The 25,630-nt window shown below is 37.8% G+C and overlaps 1 protein-coding gene across 3 annotated transcripts in view; it reads right to left on the reverse strand.

Annotated features, from left to right (window-relative positions):
- Nucleotides 1–11,542: 11,542 nt before the first annotated feature.
- The window catches only part of ago1b (protein argonaute-2), a 35,087-nt gene continuing 20,999 nt past the window's right edge, over nt 11,543–25,630 (reverse strand). For 2 of the 3 annotated variants that reach the window (XM_011665315.2, XM_030973665.1), the window contains 5 exons: nt 24,986–25,120; nt 24,089–24,190; nt 23,344–23,558; nt 20,031–20,054; nt 11,543–18,300 (listed from right to left, as the gene is read on the reverse strand). In XM_011665315.2, the coding sequence (XP_011663617.1) occupies nt 18,186–18,300; nt 20,031–20,054; nt 23,344–23,558; nt 24,089–24,190; nt 24,986–25,120 (591 nt within the window). In that variant the 3' untranslated portion in view covers nt 11,543–18,185. 3 annotated transcript variants of the gene reach the window in all.

The following is a 25,630-nucleotide window of genomic DNA, read 5'->3' on the forward strand; positions in this document are numbered from 1 at the left end:
CTAGGTCTGTAGCACGACCAGAGACATGATAAGATGCACAATAAATAAAAACATGTAAAAACCTATCCCGGACTTGCTTTTAAACCGCTACCTTTTATGAACTATTATCTTAAAGCCCCAGTGTCCAATACTTGTAGCTACTTGCTCCCTCTATAGAAAACAATGCCTAATCGGTGACCAATGATCCCCCATGATCCTATTTTTGAAACGTTAATTGAGAGCTGAGTTGATGAGATAGCCACCTGTCATTGAGCCCCATTGAGCACGCTGTGTGGTCTAATCCCTCCTATAAACTAGTACAGATGGCCTTTAAAATAAACTGGGGTATCAAACTTGGCTAAAGCTATGGTCTCAAATCAGAGCAGCGACCGACCGATCAGTAGCCTGCTCGGTCGCTGCTGAAATTTAGGCATCGCCCAGCGATTATGGAGCTCTCACACTCTGCCGTGTAGGCCTACCGTCCACCTGCCGGGCTATTTAAAAAAAAAAACAGAGTCCGGAACGTTGGGTTTTGAGCGAACTTGTCCCCGGCCGCAAAAAAAAATTCATAAAATTAATCTTTTCACCGTTTTGTTGCCATCTTCTGACCGTTCTCACCGGGCGCATACCGGGTGTTGAACGTGCTTCTACCGTCTTCACCGCCCAGATTGACTTTTGTTGACAATTTTGGCCGTTTCCATACCGGGCCCATACCGGGTCTCGAACGTGTGCACCGGGTTTGTAGCAGCCACCTACCAGTCACTTAGCGTCCCCTCACCGCTCGGAGCGTCCTGTGAGCGAGTCCCCGGACTGCTGACGTCATGACACGACTGCCATAGATACCCCGATTTGAACGGCAACGGTCAGTCCGCTCTCCATTTTTCATCACCGTTCTGTAACGGGTTATGAGCGTGTTGTGAACGTGTTCATACAGTGTGACCGTTTTCATAACGTATTTATACCGTCCTCATACCGTTCAACACCGTCCTCTTGCCGCTTACTTGCGGCCGGTGCCAGCCGGCCAAAGTTTTGAACATGCCCAAAACTTTCGCCGGGTCCAACCGGGTGTAAATAAGCGCCAACGCCCTATTAACGTGTTGCCCGCTTTGATAACGAACCACCGTGTGCCCTCGCCGTTCTCCACCGTCCGCAGACATTTTCGCGCACGGTGGCACACGGTAGGCCTACACGGCAGAGTGTGAGAGTCACTTTAGGTCGGTGCCCGGGCGGCGACCGCCCAGGCACCGAGCGTATTTTGGGCGGCGAGTGAAAAGTGAGCAGGCGCCGCCCAAATTTTAACTCCGCGCTAAAACTTCAGCGGCGACCGAGCGATGCCCTAAAAACGAGCGGTGCCTGGGCGGCCGCCGCTCGGTGGCAGGGCAGCCGCCGGGCAGAATTGGTTAAAAACTCGCCGCTCGGCCGCCGAGCAGGCTACTTTTGGTTAATGTGACCATAGCATTAGTTTCACTTTCACGTTGAGGTCCGAACTGTTCATCCTGAACTGTCCCTTGATGCCGGACAATATCAAGCCGATTGATCGGTAGATGGGATCGCAGAAGAGACGAATGGCAGGCTCGTATGCCAGATTGAACAAGCGCAACCATACGTAGTACAACTTGATGATTGGTTGGACGACCCAGACAACGGGGAAGTGCATGACCGGGAACGACAAGCCAAAACAGAGCGAAATGAACGGGGCCAGGAGCAGGCTCAGGACGGCGTAACAACCGTACTGCATGGGATAGATTCAAGAGCGAGGGAAGTTCGGGATTGAGTTTTTATTTGCTTATTATGATTACTGAATTGAACTTTGAACATGAGATTTGTAGAATTATACACCTTTCAATTTCAATTTCAAATTCAATTTATTTCTGTTTCCAACAAAACATTACACATTTACAACAACTAAGGAACACATATTGGAAACAGAGGGGTCCACTAAAATACAATGCTGGTATATTGTGGACTCCTCAAAATGATAGTTAGGACTAATGAGTAATTAAATTAACAAATTCGTACCTACAGAAGTAACTAGAAATAGGAAGAAAAAAGGGAATGCCAACAGAGATGAGAACGGGACAAGATAGTCCTCTACATGACAAATATAAGACAAAAGGATGAGCTGCATGCGGGGTTGAGAAGAAGATGAGGAAGGAGAAATACGCATTAGACAGGAGATATACGAAGAGGGTACAATATAATATATCATTATATTGTGAGTCAGCAAGTAGAAAATGACCTCGTTTAAAAAACGAGACAAAAAATTAGTTTAAAACTACAAGTGTCAAATACTCCATCTCATAAAAAAAAAACTATAACTCCGTTTATAATAAGAAACAATAATTAAGATACCATGAAATCAATAATTCACTTTATAATTGGTTTAGTTTTGTTTATTCATTAATTTTTATCAGTAAAACTCCTTTGATTTATGGATCGTCAAGTGCCAAATACTCCATCTCATAAAAAAGACCATAACTCCGTTTATAATAAGAAACAATAATTAAGATACCACGAAATCAATAACATTCACTTCATAATTGGATTAGTTTTGTTTATGTATTTAATCAAGGAATTACGGGAATTTCTATACAGAAATAAAGATTAAATTTTTTAACGTGCACAGTTTTGCTTTACAGGAGGTTGCGTACGTCGCTTGCCAGAATATCAAAAATCGTATAATTTGCGAGAGAGTGGAGCGAAAGAGTTGCCCGAATATGGATCATTTACAAATTATTGGGGCTATATCCCCCCCCCCCTTCGATTACTTTAACATGAAGAAAATACTTACGTGAGTGTATTTATAGATTGCCCCGTTGACCTTTTTCATAAATGAGAATCCCGTGATGTCATTGGATTCCATAAAGGTATCGGCAAAGCCGGTCTGAAAAAGGAACAAAACAAGAAATATCGAAAACATTCTGGAATTCATCTTTTGTGTTATTTTACCATCAATCTCATATTGGATGAAATATAAACCCTTAGCTCAAGAATAGCTAATTGCTAGCTAAAAGATTACATTTTTTCTTTCATTATATTTTAGAACGGAAACAAGCATATTGTTTTAAAGTATATAGGATCATTCATAACACATATACACTGAAGCAATATTTCATATTCAAGAGCTTTTTAATTTAGTCTCGTTGCCTGCCGGTCTCCGCCATTTATAGGATTTGGGAGAAAAATTCCGTTAAAGAATTTGTGTGAATTTGTGATCCCATGTTATCTCCGAAATTTTCCAAAGCTTTATTGTTGCCTATAAGCATTTTGCATAATGCGTATACTGAAATCAAAGTGGCCACATATAGTTTCTACATGAAGGCATATTAAACAGCCCGAGACACTTTACCCCTTATACATCTGTTCGACGAATCACAGGTTTCGTCGCATAAGATTGGAATTTTTATATGCAAATTATTCAAACTACTCAAGGCTGTATACCCTCTCGTGCAAGAAAACCCGAAATTGCTCTGTGACCACATGCAATTATAAATCAACAACAAACAATTTCAACAGAACGAACTTTTCTTGGTTCGCTATTTATGGTTAAAAAGCAGCAAATGGATTAGATTCTTTTTTTTTTCTTTTTTCTTTTTCCCTTCCACAGGGATCCTTTATTAAATAATATCGTTCACATTATTATGTATACAAGAATTGGTTTTTACATGCAGAAATTCAAAATAATATTCCTGGCCATTCAAAATATGATAAGAAAATACATTTATAGATACCGGTATCAGTTACAAATTGAAGTTCACTATTTAACATAAATATCCCAGATTTAGTTGGCAAAATGATTTTAGAAGAAATAAACAATCAGAAACACTTTGCAAAAAGTAACCACTTTTTCACAAATTTCTGTTCTTTCAGATTTGTTTTACATATATACTTTTCCATGTTATAATAACACTTTATCGCTGATATTATGTTTTCAAAAACTGGCAAACACTGTTTACATTTGGCTGCAAAAATTTCTTTCCTGACTATAATCATAATACAGTTGAGGGCACTGTTATTATTACCGTGAAACCCAAACAACTTATTTTGATTTCTAAACTTAATAAGTACATTATTACGAGACAACCAATACTCGAGTTTAGACCATATTTCGGTTGTATGAATACAGTAACAAAATATATGTATAATCGTTTCTACACTGTTATTACAGAATGTACATAAGTTATCTGTAACTAATTTAAATCTTAACAAAGCATCTTTCATATAAAGAATTCTATTCAGTAACTTGAACTGAAACCACCTCATGTTAACATCGACAGTTGAATTAAAGGGAAGAAAATAATACGAACTCCATACAATATTGTCAAGGTCAAACTCCTGTTTCCACTTAGTAAGACTTTTACATTCCTTTATATTATGTTTCAATAAAGAACGGTATATATGTGCACAACCTTTTTCCACTTTTATTATTAATAACAATGCTTCCGGGATGATACATGTAGGTTCAATGACCTTTGGTATGACATTTTTATTAAAACCAAATCGAATAGCATTACAAAAGCCATAATATTGAAGAAAGTTTACATGTACATTGTATTTATGTTGAAAATCAAAGTATGAGAGAAATGATCCATCTGTTTTTAAAACATCGTTAACAAAACGTACCCCCTTAGCGCACCAAGACTTATAATAAATTACGTTATCATTAACTTTTATTTTAGGGTTATTCCAAAGGGGTTGACATGCAATATCATTTACAGTGAATTGAGTAAGGTCTGAAAAGGCTGATAATACTTCTTCCCAAAATGGGTTTCGTATTGTAGTGGCTAATTCTTTGTAATATTCAGCCCCCATGAATAACTGAAGAGATGTATACGGTGGAGGTAAGAATGATTGGAACATATGAAGAGAGAAACTTTCAGAACAAATAAATCTTCTTATCCATGATATCTTAAGTGATTTACAATGCATACAAAGGTCAGTCACTTTAACTCCGCCTTCATTGTACAATTGACCCATTTGTTTCCTACTTATTTTATCACGTTTGCCATGCCATATAAATTCAAAAAAACGTCGATCGATATCCTTGATTAGATTCTTGTTTATTTATTATATGTACCGTAACATGTGGAGAGAGCCTGTAGATATCTTCAGTATCAGTTTGGTCGACACCTTTTATTGGTACTTGCACAGTGTGTGGTTCTGATCCCGTTGGACCACTTTCTGGTTGTTTCTGCTCCGCCAAATTCTTCTACGATTGCACTGCTCCTTCAGATTGCCTGTGGTCACCAAAATAAGAAAGACGAGTCATATTATATTCTAATGATATTCATCATGATACATGTACATTCGTATAATAAGCGTATAAATGCACTTGTTTTTAATGCTATAACATAATCTAGTCGGAAATGGAGATACATTATGAAATTAAGCTTTTCGTAACTGCATGCTTGAATAGTTAAGATTACAATGCCAGTGGTTTATGTTACCATTGTGAAATCGTGTGCCGTTTCCAACTAGACTAGTAAGTGAATTCAGTCGATTCAAAGTAATAGTTATTTTCTGGCAATTTTGTATTTAATGTCAACAAAACACTCACGTAATAAGTGTGTACACACATTAACTATGGGTTTTCCGGCTCAATTTATCACCGTGATCATTCATTGAATGTTAAGAGCATTCAAATTCACGATAGTTGTGATCACTAATCCAAATCATTCGAATTTATTTGGTTCGTTAATATTCGTTATTCATGCAAAAAGCTCTTCAATTGACTCAGTCAATTTAAATAAGGAACATACGATTAAACGAATGGTCATTCAATTTAATTTTTTCTCGTTTTGACGAATTTTTGCGAAATATTTAAATGAGTCTAAAGAGCATTCGATTTAAGAGATTCGAAATAAGTTCCCTCGTTCGAATTCATTATTTTTGCAACAAATGTTTCAGACGAGGGCAGGCATGTTTTAAATCTGTGCATTAGATATAAGCATCAGTCTATTACAAGTCATGTCAGTTGAACATATAATAATATAAACATGCAAAAGGTCACGCATTGGTTATATAAGAACACTGATGGAAATAAACAAGAAATTTAACAATCATGTACTGTCAGTGTAATTATCCTTTAAAAATGTAAACGTTTTGAAATCGCCGGAATGAATTCGTATGATTTAGGAGATAACAAGAAATCCAATCATAAAAACAAATGCTCTGGTATTCTGCTAAAATGTGTGTGTACCCTACGGTACAAAATCGGGTTTAACAAAGGAAGTTTTTTTCTTCCTTTTTTCCAGATTCCCTTTTGTTAAACGGGATTTTAGAAAAGGGCCGGTTTTAACTGTTATTTGTAAATACGGATCAAAGATAGCTTATTAAGCCTTTGCAAGTATGTGTCTATACACGAAAAGGCATACTACAAAACACAAACACGCACTACACTACACTACACCTTACTGCACTACACAACACATACAAACATACGAAATCTATGAAACTAAAATTTAATGAATGAAACGATAAATTGAATTCCCAAAAATGAAAACGAAAGCCAAAACAAGCTCCTCGGCTATATTGTGTTAATTTGAATGCACGGTCCTCGAAATTCAAGACAGGAAATTCGAAATCGAAATGTTACGACTTCATTATACGTCAACGATTTTGTTTTTGGGGGCCCTTTAAATTAGATTGATTGGGCGGGTAACAAAAATCGAAATGCCCTGAACAGAAATGATTTTGCCGACGAATATTATTGGGATGCTCACAAATTAATTCGCGTGTCTCCCAAATAAATTCCATCGCCAGGATTGTACATTTTTAAAGACTAGTACAATACAGACCAAAGAGTCGGCCTACTTAAGTGAAAATAATGTTGATACGATAATGCCATAAAGGTGCGCTGATAACATGACCAAGTCTTCTAGACCGTGTAAGATCTCTCACTGAGAGAGAGAGAGAGAGAGAGAGAGAGAGAGAGAGAGAGAGAGAGAGATAGCGGGAGTGAGGGAGAGAAAGAGAGGCGGGGGTGTCTGTTTCATTTTTTTAAAATTACAATTACAAGGATATTAGTGTACAAACAGTAGCTTGGAAAACGAATGTTCTATCAGTAGTTCATGAATATAGTTGGAAAATATTTTATTGTTTCTTTTCAGAGAAGGATTGTGATGATATGAAAGTTTTATACTAATTGATAAAGTTTATATTTCCCCCGAACTTCATAGATCAGTATCTAAGACTCTTTAGATTAATAATTAAAGTTCCGAGAATATATAAACTCTGTCCATCCAGAACATTGCATATTGTCACTTGTCACAATTATGAGAGTAGGTAACAAAAAATATTCTAACTCTACTAATAATTGTGTATTCCATTATAGAGAAATCAGTTCTGCGCATACTCAAGCAGATTAAAGATGACGCGCACAGCTCATGACGTCAACAATACCATGCGCATGCATCACTTCATCTTAGTTTTTGTTACTATGCACGAGCGTTTATCAACATTATTATCTTGATGACCTTTTTGGATTCAAGCGTTTTCTATATTCTTCTGATATTTCTCAGTGGATTTGATCGATATAATCAACATGTCGCATCTACTTCAGAATCATTCAGGGCGAAATCACGTCGGGCACACTGATCTGTCTCGGTATGATACTTGTTATATTATTTCTGTACAGTATGGCCTAATGAATGCTATTAAAAGTTTAACTATAATACTCCTAAGAAGAAGCATTCTACTTTCGGTTTCCTCAAATCAAACGATGATTATTGGGGGGGGGGGGGGTGGTGTCCGGATACTTAATATACAAACATAAAGCCTTTTCTTTTGCCTTCGGATTTGACGAAAAATATATTCATCGACTGGCACTAAAAATCATGAGTATTTATTCTTTATTATATTGTCCAACACATCAAGTCTTTAAAAAATTATGAAATATTGCGTTTACACTTCTTTAAATTGTTGTTGTTTTAATTCTACTGTCTGGAAACACAACGTCTGGGTATACTTGAATGGACCTTTAAACTGTCAAAACACCATTGCTTTCTTCGGGGTTATGAAGGGAAGGGCAGGGCGGCACTCGGGCACAAGTATCTGCTTCAGTATTATTGATATTAATACATGTATTACCCATTATGTCCTAATGAATTCTATTTTTTGTTTACTGTATTCTGGATAGGAAGGAGCACACTTCTTTCGGTTTTAACTCCCATTAAAAACTGCAGCTTCAAACTGTCAAAAATTTGCTTTCGGGGGGGGGGGGGGGGCTGGTACGGTCAGGATATTTTTCATTGGTTCTTTTAATAAAATTCATTAATTTATAGGTAATTCCTTTTCATTCTTGTTTTCACTCTCGTCTGTACTGCTACCCCCTTTAAGTGTTTTTTAGTTTTTTTTTAAATCCCCACCCCTTCTTACTCTTCTTATTTCGCCCTCTCTTATTCTTCTCCCCTCTTTCTCTCTCTCTCTCTCTCTAACGCTTTCTCTTGTCTCTCCCTCATCTTCTCTACCCCGTCTAGTATCTGTCTCCATCCTGCATGTGTAACCCTTCATTTTCTCTCACCCTCTCTTTTTCCTCGTTAAACATTAAATCATTAATGTGGGTCCCCATCTCTTTCTTTCTCGTATTTTATCGCCCTGTATCAGAAGTGCCGCCGGAACATCTTCGGAACAATCTTTCTCCGGGGACTCGAACTCCAAATTGCAGAAATTGCGTTCATGGTGGTCGAAAAAGAACATCGATGGCCTCATCGCCTCACCAGAATCCAGCGACACTGACAACGAGAGCGTCAATGATTACGATGATTTCTCCGTATTCATGAAAGCCCGATGCCGCTTGATGCGGACTGTCGGCCAGCTGGATAATGTCTTAACCGGTGTACAGGACGTCCATTCACAGAGGTATGGACCTAGCGAAGTGGAGGACACCTCACGTGACCTCAAACTAAGGATGCAGCATAGAGGCCCGGGACTTGATAATAAGCAATGGGAGCAAATGCTGTTGATGAATACAGTAGACGTGGTGCACAGGAAGGTGCAAGCAATCCGCAGTCTCTGCACCAGCTACAGAGCCAAGATGGGCAAGCAGGTGCATCGTCGACACATCGAGGACAATGGGTGCGTTATTGAAACCAGGGTTGAGAAAATGGACTCAAACAATGACCTGGACAGCACCGAGACACAGATGGAGGACAAGAGGGCCGCTAAGAATCCGTTCGTGCGAGGTTGTGCATTCATCCTTGCATTGATCAGTTCTGCTCTCTGCTTCATCATCGGCACGAGCACCCAGAAGACCACAGAGGAGGCTTTCCCGAGCAAGGCTCAGTCAACACCAGATGACCTTACATCTAGAGTAGTGAAGGAAGCCTTCAGGAAAGATGACAACAAAGGACCGGAGGACATTGCCACTTCAGACAATTGGATGCTTCTGACTATAACGTCATATCCTAAGCATGGCATTGTTCAACGGTCCGTAAATCTCGAGACATTTCTTGGTAGAGATCACTCTACTACCATCCATGCTAAACACATTACCTCAGCAAATGTTAGTCCTCCATTAATCAGCGCACTGACGAAAATTTATCTTCAGACCATTGAATACTGTGGAGAAGTCCGTTTCTGCGCCTACATCGAACTGTTGCTGAGAAACATCAACACGGACTTATTTGAAGCTCAGAAAGGACTAGATGGTATCCATGACAGATCATTTAAGAGCAGCAGACCATACAGTGATAGAGGGGCATTACTGCGTCAAGCACTGACCAGAGGAGAGGTCAAACTGGAACTAAAGCAGATCCATAATACCTCAGCCAGTCGACAAGAACTCCTGACCAAAAATGTCCTCACTAAGCTCGTTCTGCAACTCGAGGCAAAGGTGGAGGGAATCCATCAGCGGTATAACAGTTGGAGACGAGCCCGGACGATGCCAGGACGCAGGCATCAGATTGCAGATAAGCCTGCAGTCAGGAAAGCCGTTAGGCTTGAAACTCAGATGTGTTTCAGGCAAACCTCAGCTGGTCTCATAGTCAGGAGAATCTGTGTGGCCAAGAAGAGGTCCTTGATCGAAAGGGCCTTTGGAGGACACACCCTTAATGGACTCAATGTAGTGACATCCATAATTGATACCTAGGAACATCATGATGAAAGGCACATGTAGCGATGGAGGCCGGTAGAGTATCAGGAGGTAGAGGATACTAAAAAAGGAAGTCATTTGAGAAGAGCAAGGGCGATGAAGGAATCGCCAGTGATCGGAACACGTCGTCTGCTAGACCACACCACTGAAACATGTGTGGTACATAGGCCTTCTAATAGTAGGCCTATCGATTAAGGGCCTATGAGGGAAAAGTCCCGGGATGAATGACTGTGTGAAACCACACCACCGAAACATCTACGACAGTAATTACTATGTTGATTTTGGGGAAAAGGTCCCCTTAATAATTACTCTGGATTCTGCAGTAAAAAGTACCAGTTTCACTCTGGAACAACGCTGCAGCTAGACACCAAGCAAGGATTGAACCAGGACCTCTAGTACGAGAGTCGAGAGCCTTCACCAACATACCACTGCTCCACAAGGCTAGTCATGGTGATGAGTTCTGCAGCCGAATGTACCAGTTTCACTTCAGAACAAGGACGAAGGCCCCAAGCAAGGATTGAGCCACGGGCCTCTCGTAAGAGAGTCAGGACCCTTCACCGACATACCACTGGCCCCACAAGTATGTTCCTTTTGATGGATTCTGCAGTCAAATGAACCAGTTTCACTTTGGAACAAGAATGTAGGCCCCAAGCAAGGATCGAACCACGGGCCTCACGTAAGAGAGTCAGGAACCTTCACCGACATACCACTGGCCCACAAGGCTGTTCCTTTTGATGGATTCTGCAGTCAAAGGTCCCAGTTTCGCTGTGGGATGCAAGACACTGCACGTTGAATGGAAAATGGAGAACTTGATAAACATCCGAAGTGAAATCGAACAAGAAGAAGAAACCAAGAATTAAAAATGCACTGCAATACTCCACAAATCACTTCATTTGTCTCTTATTATAGGGAGTCACTGAGAAGGTGTAATCCTTTAAAAAAAATTCTTTAGAGTCTAGTAGTCAAATTTTTGTATATACAAGAAACTGCAATATGTGCAAGCAAATGATACACCCACAAAAAATACAATTTTTCTTTTTTTTAAGTGAGAATTGAAATGAATTGAAGTTAAACAGGATGATAGCTGCAGAGAGGCAGGAAAAGAGGAGGGTGGTGAGATGGAGAGAGAGAGAGGGGGAGAAAAAGAGCAAGAGAAATATAGATAGAGGAAGAGATTGAGAGAGAAAGAGAGAGAGGGAGAGAGAGAGAGAGAGAGAGAGAGCAGGGTAGGAGAAAAGAGGAGAAAGAGAAAGATGGAAAGAGGCACTGAGGACAAAAAACAATGCTGGAAGTATCCTTGAAAGAAAAGAGAGAGACAAAAAAAAATGGTTGAAAATTACAGACCAGGTTCAATGAATTTGCAAAGCTGTATAAAGAAGCTAAACAAAATAGTATGATATCATGGAAAACATGAAAACTCAAAACAAGGAAAAGTAAATCAGTACAAAAATGAACAAACCAATGTCATCATACTTTTTTGTGGACGAATAATGTATATTTTATTCTTTCATAAATGCAGAGTGACTTACAGGCAAGTACTATTCTATATTGCCATATACACTGTAGTAATAATATAATCATGTTTCACAGCATAGAGTTTACAACACACGGGGTAAGAAGCCACTCAAATGGGTACAAAACAAACATCATAATAATCATAGATACAACCAACAAAAAAAGTCAGCATAAGAAATATCCTCAGAATGGCCAATTAGTACCACCAACAAAAAATGCTGATTTGTATTGTTTTGTACAAATGTTTCTGATTCAAAGTAGTGCTTCTTTGGTCTGTTTGGAGGCAGAAGGGTCTTTAACTCATAACATTAGAGAGTTAATGTCCTTCTGGTTCCAAACAGCTAATTTTCATCTGCCATCATTTCCATTATTGTTCTCAATGTGGTATATATCCCCCTCTAACTCATGATGCCACTTGCCCATCTTCATTGCAAAATTCACAAATTAAAAAGATATGTAGTGGATACAAAATGAAGGTATGCTAGTAATTTCAATACTGAAGTTTTCAGGGTCACACCATATATGCATTTCAATAATGTACCCCGTGTTATATAATTCATTATTTTGCTGTTGGTGCGTTAACACAGAGAAAGTGAAAGGATGCATTGGAGAACTTTACTCGTAAAAACATCATCTTAATTCTTAGAGTAAGTGGTCAGCCCTTACAAAGGGTATGGGTTGGTATGACTGCTCTAGCTTTACAATCCATGGTCGGTTCATGTGGTGACAATTATGAATAATAATCTTGATCTCGTTTTCATTTGGGGTAATCTATATCAATCGATCGCTACATAAAATAGACCAAGATAAACCAACACAGATGACAAGTGATCACTACTGATAATAGTCCAGAATCTGGCAGATGTTAATTTATTTCGCAAAAGCGATCTCTGCAAGCCAACGAAGGCGTGATCCGTGAATTTGTACGCTTTGACGGTACACCCAGCCTAAATGTTTGCCAGGTGTACTTATTTGGGGCTCCTGCCATTTTCGGCTGGCAGCAAGTAGAGGAGATTGGAGTTGCGTTCATGGAGCTCTTGTCTTGTTAAAATCAAAGCGGCCAGATTCTGGACTATACTGAAAAACAGAATCTTCTTTTAACCTTTCCATACCTAAATCACCCTGGCAGTGTTACACTTACGAGTTAACCATGTACATGTACTTTAATAATTTGGAGATAAACCTCAAGTAGGAATATTATCAAACGTGCATAAAAGTGTATGCCAAAACACGAATGCCACTGATACACATTTCCTGAAGTTTAGACGAATATACAAGTCTTGTTTCATGATATACATAACAAGAGAATAATGGAAGCTTGTATGCCGTGTGTAGGTCCATTGACAATGTAGTATCGTACAAATATTACATATCTGTTTTACCATAGTATTGGGATCAATCTACTGATATACAGAATGGTTATGAAGCATATATAAAGCAGCATCGCATTACGTATTGCTACAAAAGTGATATAAAAGTGACATTTAGTGACTGGCAAAATACATCACTGTAAAGAAAAAAAACTATGGTAAGTGATGATAATTTATTTCTTACAATACACAAGGGTTTTTGGCTTGAAATAGCTTCAATATTGCATATTACCGTTATTAAAAAAAAGCTCCAATCATTCAAATTTGGTATAAAAAGATAGGTCTATATCAAATGATATGTATTGGCTGAGAAAAAAGATGACATATATCAATTACATTTATTTTTGTATGATAATGTCACTGGCCAAATTGTGCATCAGTATTATGCCTGATTTTCAACATTTTTTGTTTTTCTTAATTTTTTCTTACTTCATCTGAACAGTAATCTGTTTAAAAGTGCAGCAACATAATGTAGCTTCTTCACACAGCATACCCCTCTCCTAAATTAAACAGGAAATTTCACCTACAAAATATTGTGCAATTTATTCATTATGATTATGAATAAACTTCAAGATATGACAATCCCTAATTGAGGAATCGAGAAAAAACCTGCAATATTTGAATATAGTCAGAATTTTTAGCCCCCAAATGACTAGAGTATCATTCCATAATTTTATTTCTGCCATGAACTTTAACCAATAGCATCTAATTCCATCTGACCATGGAAAAACACAAGCTGGTACAAGCATACATGTACACAAGAAAAAGAAAACATGACTATGTTGATCGTTCTTCACCTTTGTAAAATCAAAACCATCAAGACCACATAGCTTCACATCTTTCTCTAAAAAAAGGCATAGCATTCTGGCACCATCTGATGATATTTCAGTGAGGTTACTGTTTCGTACCCAATTCTACTCGGTAAAAACAAAAGTTCATATTTCACACTCTGATAAGTGAGGCGTATTGTGAAATGTGAATTTTTAATGTCAGGCACACTCCTTTAGAAACTCCTAACACTTTTTGTACAATTCTCTTTTTTTTCCTGCATATTTCCAGTGTATTTTGTTATATCAAAAAGCTCAACTTCATGAAATCTTTTGCTCACTGTTAATAAAAAGCTTATCAACATTCAAACAAATTTTCATACAAAGTTTCAATATCTAAGTAACAATTTTGAACCAAACAAGCGTAAACGGCTAGAACATATATTTCAATGGCCTTTCTTTTCTTTATGAGCAAGTTGTTTTTATCATCACATTGACTACAGTGCTAGAACACACACTCTCTTAAGCTTCTAAGGGCTGGAAGCCCAAAACAGCTATTATGTTTTATGTGCATAAGGCTTTAGAGTGCTACCAAGACGAAGTGCTCTAAACATGTATCATAAATTTTGCAAGATGGAATCTTAATAAACATCCCCTTTTTCTTTGTTTATCATGATTGCGATCTATGATAATTAAGTTCACAATTCACTCAATTTTGAAATTTAAGAAGAAAAGCTTTGCTTTGTCTAAGAATATTTGACACAATATTGAAATTTGGGCGATATAAATGGCCTACGTTACTGAAAATGTTATGAATGGAAGTCTGGCATGTAATATTTTTCTTTATATTATTTCTTTTTAAAAATGTTGTTGTTAATATAATTGCATTCATGAATATTTTCTATAAAATTTAACAAACATAAATTACTTCTACATCAAAAAATTCTGCCATGAACAAGATCATGTACAAAATGTCCATAGTACTCAACAAGAAAATTCACCACTTTCAATAGACGAACATGTTACAATAATTAGGGTACGGGACTAATAGTTATTAACAATGCACTTATACAATAAAAGTTACAACACTTTGCACAACATACCGAATTCCCATATACTGAAAGGTGACAAGTTATAATATCATTTATATCTTACCTAAATTGGCAACTTCACATGAAAAAAATTATATTCACATAAATGAATATTTTGAGGAAAATCATATATATTTGTTCAAATTGGCAAGGAACTGAGCTGTCATTTTGTATGCTAACAGAATACACATAAAAACTGATGATTTTATGCTTTAACAAACTACAAACGTTCTTGGTAAATTAAATGTAATTTACTAAGTAAGTGTTTACTTGTTATGAAATGAAACATGCACATTAGCAAATGCTTGTACAAGTACACGTTTCATATTTCAAATCCAAAAAAAAAAAAAAAAAAAAAAACCTTTATCTTTAATACGTACATGTATCAGAAGAGCTTGGGAAACTTAAACAATAAATATTGGTTAACTGACACAGATACCGGTAGACCTATTTCATATTACATTTGATATTGCACTCAACTTTAATCTTTAATACCGGTATTTAAATTGCGTAGAAAGGGGCTCCATTTATGGTCCTTATACAAAAGTAAGCTTAGATTACTCATATGAATATTCATATCCCATCAAATATTCCAAGTCTTTGACTCTAAAATCTTAAAAATAAATATAACAAAAACAATCTTTCTTTAAAAAAGAAATCAAGGCATTCTCATCACCGCACATCTCTCTCCCTCTCTCTCTCTTCCACAATATCCACATCTTTTTTCTTCAAACCATTCTTATCCTTTTGAATTAAGCGACTACATACAGGTATCTACTTTATAAAGTTTCCATTTCTCTTCTCTAAATTTGGTGAATGACAATAACTTTAAATTTCTTTTTCATCAACGTGTCAAACAAGCTTACCGATGACCTTCCCATGACAAGGATCTACATCAGTTTATGTCTGTTTTAGGCCATGATTAGCAGAGGAGTTCCATGTGTTTTCTGCCGTGTACATACATTCCCCGCATAATATTTTCTAAACATCCACAGCACCACTGATTTTTCTCGTTCCCAATAGACTTAACACAGGGACGACCCAGTTCACGTAGCTATGGGTTAACACATACATTGTAAGCTTGTGGTACTGTCAATACAAATATTGCATTCGTTATTCAGTTGAGTTAAAAATGCAGCAGATAAGAAGGTTTCTGCAATGTTAAAACTGAGTCATTTTCTCACTTTTCTGTAAGGGTTTCTTTTACAGTAACAACAAATTTCTTAAAAATAAAGAAGTCATAAGGTCAACAATGGCAAGTACATCAACAGAGGTTGGATCACATGTACATGTATCAGGTGATCTGAATGATCACATGATGATCACATGACATCATGACAAAGAGATTCTAAAAGACTCTATCTACGCTGGCCCCTGCTTACTTGTTTCTAGTACACACTCGCGCATTCTAAGTTATTCATAAGCACTCAATGGCACAATATACACTTACAAACTCTTATATACGACTTCAAGCTTTCTAAAAAATAGCGATTGATATGTAGTTTTCTCCAAAAGATGCACATACATGTATATAATCAAATAAATTATCTATACCATGGAAAATACATATAAAAATTTGTGCTTTACTCTCTACGTCTAATATTCAAAGAAGGTCACACGAGGATCACGATTAAAAACATGTATTTACAAATCATTTCTTTATCTACTGATGCAGCCATCAGCTGTTTAGAATAGACTGGTTGAAATAAATAAATCAAGTAACTCTAACTGTTTTCTCTCTCTTTAATGCTCACACTACCTCAGATAAAAATAACCATCTTTTCTTGAAATCACCATCACCATCACCATCACCATCACCATCACCATCACCATCACCATCACCATCCAGCATCCCAGAGCGCAGCTCATGCTCCCGCGGATCATTGCAGTGATCAGACGTTTGCTCTAGGCTTTATTTTATCAAGAGATAATGGTTTATGGCTTAGGTTGTATTCAAATCTTAGGTTAGGATTGAGATAAGGATTAGTGTTAGGTATAGTGTTGGATCCAGCGTTGAAGTTAGGATTTGGATTAGTCTTAGAAATAGACTCCAGATTGATTGCTCATGAAGCATGTGTCCTTCAACCATCAATGTATAACATTAAACGATTAAAATGAGACATTAAAATCTCGAAATTTGTCCGACTATAAATGCAGCATGACGCTTGAAATCCATACATAAAAAGCTACCGCTCATTAGATACCTAGGAATTACCAATATTTGTGTGTAAAACACAAACTGGATAGAAAAGTAGTGTTCATACTTAAAGGGCCACTCTAACCCAACTAACATAGCCTTTCAAAACATGAATAGACCTCTACTTATTAATATTCCAGCCTCTGATTTTTCAGAAAATCTCTAAATTTACCTCTTTCGTCACAGTGATGACCTTCTGGGCAGTAGCAAAAAAATGATAATAACCATCCATTTTTCAGTTCTCACGCTTGCTGGGCTACACCCCTCGAAAAAAAGGTAATACGGTCACATGGCTTGATGACGCATTTGACGTCATTGCAACCATGTCCGATTTGATAATTTCATATTTAGGAATGACGAAATTGCCAGAAACATACTGGGAGTATCAGAAACATACTGGGAGTATCAAGTGCATATTATATTTCAGATAAATGTTTTTTTTTCTTCAATTAATTTCGTAGTTTGCTTTTTCAAAGACATTTTAATGCCTATTAAATCACCCTCCTTTTCACCGGAGAGGCACCTGCAGTGATGTCATATGCGTCATCACCGAAACTGGGCTTTTTTCTGAGCGTTCTAAGACGTCATTTTTAAAGCTAGATTCCAGAATTATTGATGATTTCTGAGAAAAATCATTATCATGTTCGGAATCTCCGTCAAAAATTGTTCTACATGTCTTTTTTTCATTTTTTAAGCCTGTTTTGGTTAGAGTGGCCCTTTAAAAATACAGGTCATGAAACAGAATGATCCTAGTCGAAACAATACTGAGAGCAAATATCTCTTTAGACTGAATGTTATTTTAATCATTTAATCAAGGTGCAAAATTCCTCTACATTGGTGGTAAAATCTGACCCGTCATTAGACAATTTACCTGGTATTACTGTACCACATCACAATTTCTGACCCTAAGCGAACACAGGTCATTCAGGATGACCTTTGAACCCTGCACGTTCTATATGAAGATGAAGATGAAGAGGCTCACAGCGTTCTCTTTTTTAGTTTGGAGGTAAAAAAAGAAGCGAAATATCGTCAATGTGTCTACTGTAGCTCTGAAATATTCACAGAAAAAACTACCAAAACCTTCTGATTTGACGATGGTTTATTTTATTTTCAAGATGTCTCCTCCACCTCCATACCCGGCTTACCATGCAGCATAAAGGAATGACCCCTGACCTCTCATGCAAAGTACATGACCTTGAGGGTGTCATCGTGCACTTTGACGGCCCGTATCATGTCCTCAAAGCTCCGCCCGTAGCTGCTGGCCCCGTGGTGGCTGCTACCATCACCACCACTATAGACAAAGAAAGAAAAGGAATCGAAAAAAAGGGAAAAATCAAAACATTGACAAGTTTTTGTTTTAACTGCAAAAAACCCCACCAGGGGATGTTTTACAAAGATCCTTAGTCGGCAGAGGCCACGGTCATCTTCGAGCAATTACGCTTACGACATGTGGTCTCCTGCTTTTTTCCTTTTGTATGAAACTTTTATTTTAAGTAGAAACAAATTTTGTCAATCTTACATGATATTCATTATATTTATTTGTAAGTTTCTTTGTATTGATATGAAAAAGTGGAAATAAAACAAAACAAAACTTATCTCTAAGTTGGACTTAACAATTATGGAAAGCCATTAGCATCTTTGAAAATATTTTGTAAAAGTTATTTTAAAAGACATATAATGTTGATTCCAATCATTCATATTTTCTATTATCAAAGAGATTTCATGTTCTCAATGTGGAATTTATAAAATACTAGAATTTTTTGCTTTTGAATATAATTTATTTTATGGCTACAATTGGCATTCCATAATGTATAAGTCCAACTTAGAGTTAATTTTGACTTAGGATCTTTGTGAAACACCCCCAAGGAATACACATGGGAGCATGACGCATCCAACTTAGGGTTAGGATTTCCGATAGGGTCAAGGTCAGGGTAAACATCAGGGTAAGGGGTAGGATAAGGGTCACTTATGTGGTGGGTTATTTGGGATAGTCTGTTGTTGGAAATTTGATTTCAGTTTAACATATCAACTGCTCAGAACTAAGATTGTGCAAATTATTCTAAACAGAGTTTACAACACCCTTCTTTCCCCAAATTTCAACTGATGACCTTTCAAATGGGTTTTGAAACTGGGTATTCTTGGTGCTTGGTAGTCAAAATGCTGACATTGTCTTTTCTCAGAGGCAAATGGTTAAAATCAAGAGAGAAGCAAAAAAAAAAAATAATGAAATATTTTGTTAAAGGCATTGTTTAACATTGTTTCCAGTTTTAAAAATCTGAGATGCACGGCTCTACGTGTTATCAGTGTGTCATATGGTGTTCTTTGAAGCCCTAACAAATTGCGCTTCAAAACGATTATGAAGTACTTAAAAAAAGTAAAAATCTTAGAGTGACGGGTATTACCATACCGGTACTCATTTTCCCCAAAAGACTGTAGTGTTATAAAAACCGTTGGGAAAACGGTTTTTGAAATTTCAAATTCCAATCACACAATCACAAATATCTTGATAATCAAACATTCTGCGATTGGCTTGTAAAAGTCATAAGATTACTGACTGACCTAAAGGTTTAAAATTATGATTGCAGTGATATGAACAAAGTGATTCTTTTCTGCATGACATCTTTAAAGCAAGAGCAATGCAATTGAACAGCATAGTACAGTGTACTGATGCCGCACAGTCAGCTTGATGCAATGTTTGTGCTGATTATAGTGCATACATTCTTTTTCAAAGTGTACAGCACTAATTTATAAATATCCTTTGGGTTGCTTTGTGGCATGATCATGCTTTGTGGCAATTTTTTTTACAGGAGAGGCAATGTCTGTGCTTTTTGGAAGAAAAAGAAATGTTCATTCTTTCATGATGAAAATAAAAATAATGTTTTTTTAATTCATGTTTTCTACAATCACATCCCATCCTATGAGTAAATCTACCTAGCATACATGTATATGTATCCCTTCAACAAACAAAATATTGAAGAAAAAAGAATAAAGCAAAAAAATCTGTTCACATTTGTCACTCACTTGCTATTTGTGCCTGACTGATGGCTGCAAAAATAAAAGTGATGAATAAAAAACAAAGCGTCAATAAACAGCAAAAATATACATACTAAAAAAAGGATATTTTTTGATGATTTTGCTTCATGAAATATCAGCATTTGATTTGCCAATGAAGTAACATGCAAGCATTTAAAACATTCATCATGTATCTGTAAACTCAATTAAGTTTACAAAAATAGGCTCAAATATGAAAAAGAATAAATAACATTTATTATCTCAAAGTAAGAAGAGATATTGTCAGGAAGAACAGTTTTTGATGAAGCTACATTTGGTAATTTGACAAATCACCATCATCCAAATAACTTCATACAATAAAATACACAACGTGTACATGGACAAAATCTATTGAATTTGTTCGCTTATTTGAAAATCAATTCATTTTTGTTTAAACAAGGCACTTTCAAATTTATAAGCAGGTCGCCAGAAGGAGAAATAAATAAATGAATATACAAATATATTAAAAAATGAAATTTCCAGTAGTCTCATATAATCAACGTTACATCTACATATACGTAAGCGTCTTCTTCAGATGGCCACGACATTACAATTTTCCTGCCAAACTTCATGCTCTTGCTATTATATTTTTTTTTCACTCCAAAATAGAGTTACTACAAGCCTTTTGACCCAATGCAGACTTTTAGCTATATAAAAGTTACAATAAACTATATCATTGGTATTCTACAAATGGTAATAATGCTGCTACTTTGACAGGTACGACTACTACGACTATGACTACTGCTACTACTACTACTACTACTACTACTACTACTACTACTACTACTACTACTACTACTACGACTGCTGCTGCTGCTGCTGCAACTACTAATAAATGCCAAAACAACAATGCTAGTGCAATTCACTCCTCTTTTTACAATACATACAGCTATTTATCTGCATTGTAAGCGAAATACTCAAGTCCTCTACCACAGCACTACAATACATAGCCTACTTTGTATGAATAATAACAAAAAATTGCAGAATGCGTGGGAAAAAACACACTATAAACAATCTATATAAATGCAAAGAAGTACAGAAACACATCTACTAGCTAAAATGTAAAACACACTATCAAAGGAGAAAGAGAAGAAGAAAGAGGAGGAGGAGGAGGAGGAGGAGGAGGAGGAGGAGGAGGAGGAGGAGGAGGAGGAGGAGAAAGGAGGAGGAGGAGAAAGGAGGAGGAGGAGGAGGAGGAGGAGGAGGAGGAGGAGGAGGAGAAAGGAGGAGGAGGAGAAAGGAGGAGGAGGAGGAGGGAGGAGGAGGAGGAGGAGGAGGAGGAGGCGGAGGAGGAGGAAGAGGAAGAGGCAGAAGAGGAAGAGGCGGAGGAGGCGGAGGAGGAGGAGCATTATATTTTGACTTTTGTTTTATGTATCGTATGTTTTCTATGGAAATTGAAATAAATAAACAAATAAATAACACTTCAAAACTTGAACCAGCATGGGCAAGCAGATATTTTTCCCGTATATTGGCAGATTGGAGCAAGCAAAACTAGATGGAATTCGACTGCGCGCAGTCGAAAATGATGCCTCCGTCATAGAGCAATTTTACAAACCGAAACGGAAGAAATTTTTCAAATTCAAGTTCAATTGTAATCCATTAACATGTTCTCAGAATATCGTGATTACAAGCAATTTCTCATATACATATATGACCCTTTGATCTTTGACCTCATGACCCTAAAATCTACTCAGTTCATTGGCTCTGCAAGATTTCCTGAGTTAAGTAGTAATCCATCTGTCAGTTCTAATGAGAATGCGTCCACAAGCTATTTTTGCATACATAATGAGCCCATGACCTTTGATCTTATGAACCATTCATTGGCTCTGCAAGATATATAAATGATCTAAGTTTGGCAGGAATCCATCAATCTGTTCTAATGATAATACGATCACAAGCTATTTTTGCATACATAATGAGCCGCATGACCTTGACCTTTTAATACCTCATGACCCCAAAATCTAATCAGTTCATCAGCTCTGCAAGTAACATACATGACCTAAGTTTGGCAGGAATCCATCAATCGGTTCTTGAGATAAGGCGATCACGAGCTGTTTTTGCATACACAATGTGCGCTGTGACCTTTGACCTCGTGACCCCAAAATCTAATCAGTTCATTGGCTTTGCAAGATACATACATGACCAAAGTTTGGCAGGAATCCATCAATCGGTTCTTCAGATAACGCGATCACAAGCTGTTTTTGCATACATAATGAGCCCTGTGACCTTTGACCTTTGACCTCGTGACCCCAAAATCTAATCGGTTCATCAGCTCTGCAAGATACATACATGACCAAAGTTTGGCAGGAATCCATCAATCGGTTCTTCAGATAACGCGATCACAAGCTGTTTTTGCATACATAATGAGCCCTGTGACCTTTGACCTTTGACCTCGTGACCCAAAATGTAATCAGATTCTTTTCCTATAGTGATACACACTATCACTAAGTTTGAAGTTTAAATCTCCAGTGGTTCTTGAGATATCATGATAACAATCTCAATGTATGGAATTTCATAAGTTGACCTCTGTGACCCTTGACCTTTGACATACGTGCTCCAAAATCTAATCAGATCGTCTTCCTATGGTGATACATACTATCTTAAGTTTGAAGTTTAAATCTCAAATGGTTCTTGAGATATCGCGCTAACAAACTCAATACAAGGAATTTCATAAGTTGACCTCTGTGACCTGTGACCTTTGACCTACGTACTCCAAAATCTAATCAGATCGTCTTCCTATGGTGATAAATACTATTCCCGAGTCTTAAGTTTAAATCTTAAATGGTTCTTGAGATATTGTGATAACGGTCAAACGGGACGGACGGACGGATGTACGGACGGACGGACGTACGGACGGACGGACGTACGGACGGACGGACGTACGGACGGACGGACGTACGGACGGACAACCCGAAAACATGATGCCTCCGGCACCACCTTCGGTGGCGGAGGCATAACAAAACAAGATACAAAAGCAATGGAGAGCTACTCTTATTTAAGCTCTTGGCAGAGTGGTATGAGATTGATCCTTAAGTACAAGAAATATATCATACATTCTTGACAATTGGCATGGAAAAAAAGCTGACAAAAGCAAAAAAAGCCAAGCTAATCAAAGCAGGGGAAGGCTGGGGTGGCAAGCAAAGCAAACCTAAGTTAGCAAGCCAGCAAGCAAACAAAGTGTATGCTGAGAGCAAAAAGGGCATTGATACCAATCATTAAAGACAGAATAAACGCCCTTACTGCTCTCAACAGACAGAATGTTTGTGGCAGTCTCGGAGCTTACCTGTCATGGTCGTATCTATCGTGGTCCTTCTCTACCAGATGGTATCTGGCACGGAAGGCCACCAGGTGGGCGTAGTAGGCGGGGGCGGGGATGGACACGCTACGGGTGCAGCGTACGTAGGTGTGGCACAGCTGGTAGGTTAGACACTGGAGTTCGTCAGCCTTGAAGCGGTTGTCGTCCCAGAGGACGTGGTAGTGAGAGGGTCGACTGGTGCCCTGGACAAGTGGAGAAAGAGAATGGATGCGATTATCGTGGTGTAGTGGATAAGTCATTAGAGTTTAGACCAAAGGACCTAGGTTCAAATCCCAGCCAAAGCCTCATCTTAGGCAAAACATTCCCACACTCCCGCAACTTAGTCACCAAGATATGAATTTGGCCCTGGTATGATGTTGAAAGCCACTTTGTACTTTAATTTACGATATGTCCACACGATGACCATATGGTAGGAATAAACCCTAAGGAGTGGAGATGGTACATACGTGCGTACATTAATCAAATGACTGGGCAAAAATTAACTGATAGGCATTTAAAGACGTATCAACCCTTCTATAAATCCAGAGCAATTTTAACAAACTGTTGAACACTGAATTCTTTAATTGCCATAGGCTCAATACAGGGACCACCCGGTTTCCAAAGGCAATGGGTTAAATATTTCTCCAGTAAATCAGCATTTTTCAAAGTTTCTAATTGATCGCAAATTTCACGACAAAAATGCAGATGAGCATATTTCTCAGATTGACCATACCTGTATACCGGCGTGACTGCAGAGGAAGAAATCAAACTCAAGAGGATGGGTGATGCCGCTGTCTACTGTAGTACCTGCTGGGATGTTACCACTCCTTCCAATCTACAGAGAGACAAAACAACAATGAGACATACAGAAACACAGAGAGAGAAAGAGAGAGAGAGAGAGAGAGAGAGAGAGGGGAAGAGGAAGAGTTTGTGGGAGAGACACATAGAAAGAGAGAGAGAGAAAGATGGGGAAGAGATAGATATATAGACAAAGAGAAAAAGAGAGGGAGAGAGAAAGAGGGGGAGAGATATATACTAAGAGAAAAGAGGGAGGGAGGGGAGAGGTAAAGAGAGAGAGAGAGAGAGAGAGAGAGAAACTCAAAGAGGACAGAGTATGGGAGAGACAAATTGAAAAAGAAAGGAAGGTGAAAAAAGAGGAAGAGTGGAGAACAAGATAAAGGGATAGATTCATAGTACAATTTTTTTTCTTTCTTTTACTAAATACAAATCTCAAAATGTTTTGCTTGGCAACTGAAAAATGTCCATATTATCTTCATTACTGTATTTATTTCTGTTCTTCACTTCTCATTCATTTCTTCCATCCATCCCTCTATCTTTCCACTAACCTGTTCTCTTCTCTCAGCACAGAAGAGCCTGATATGATGTCTCTTCTGAACCACAATGAACGTGATACCAGGCTCGTAACCTTCTTCCATCCTCCCATCCCTCAATCAATCAATCCATCTATCCCTCTATCTTTCCACTAACCTGTTCTCTTCTCTCAGCACAGAAGAGCCTGGTATGATGTCTCTTCTGAACCACGATGAACGTGATACCAGGCTCGTAACCTTCTTCCATCCTCCCATCCCTCAATCAATCAATCCATCTATCCCTCTATCTTTCCACTTACCTGTTCTCTTCTCTCAGCACAGAAGAGTCTGGTATGATGTCTCTTCTGAACCACAATGAACGTGATACCAGGCTCATAGAAGTCTTCCAAGGAGCGGCAGGCATTACGGATTGCGGTCATCTCTTGAGCTAGCACCTAGTTTTGAAAAAGAAAAGAAGTTGAATATCAACCCAAACATTTTCCACCATAATATATTCTAAGCCCTTACACATTCAATTTGTGACTACCGGTAGACACAAATTGACTTTCAAGTAAGCAAGAGCGCTTGTTAAGGATTTAAGTTTTGTTTTCTTACTTCAATCAATTAATCACTAACATTTTTTTTTATGCGAGAGGCCCTAGATAATAATACAGCATCCACATGTTGCAGACCTGAATACCAACAAAACTTTAACTATACATCATAAACACAGGCAAAGTATTCATCTGAATGCTGATCATCTTAAAGATATAGACCAGTTTTGGAAATGCCCCTCTCAAAAAATGAAATGGAAGCTCTTATTACCAATCATGTGAAAGAATATTTCCCGGGAAACCTCCTACTAATTAATATATTTGGTCCGGGTAGTCCCATATACATCTTTCTGTGTAAAGTGCTTGTAACTTTACCAAGACTGGGCCAAATTTCTTATCATTTTGATGATT

Source organism: Strongylocentrotus purpuratus, unplaced genomic scaffold (assembly GCF_000002235.5).
Source record: "Strongylocentrotus purpuratus isolate Spur 01 unplaced genomic scaffold, Spur_5.0 spur5_scaffold_7, whole genome shotgun sequence".
In the NCBI taxonomy this organism is placed as follows: Eukaryota; Metazoa; Echinodermata; class Echinoidea; order Camarodonta; family Strongylocentrotidae; genus Strongylocentrotus; species Strongylocentrotus purpuratus.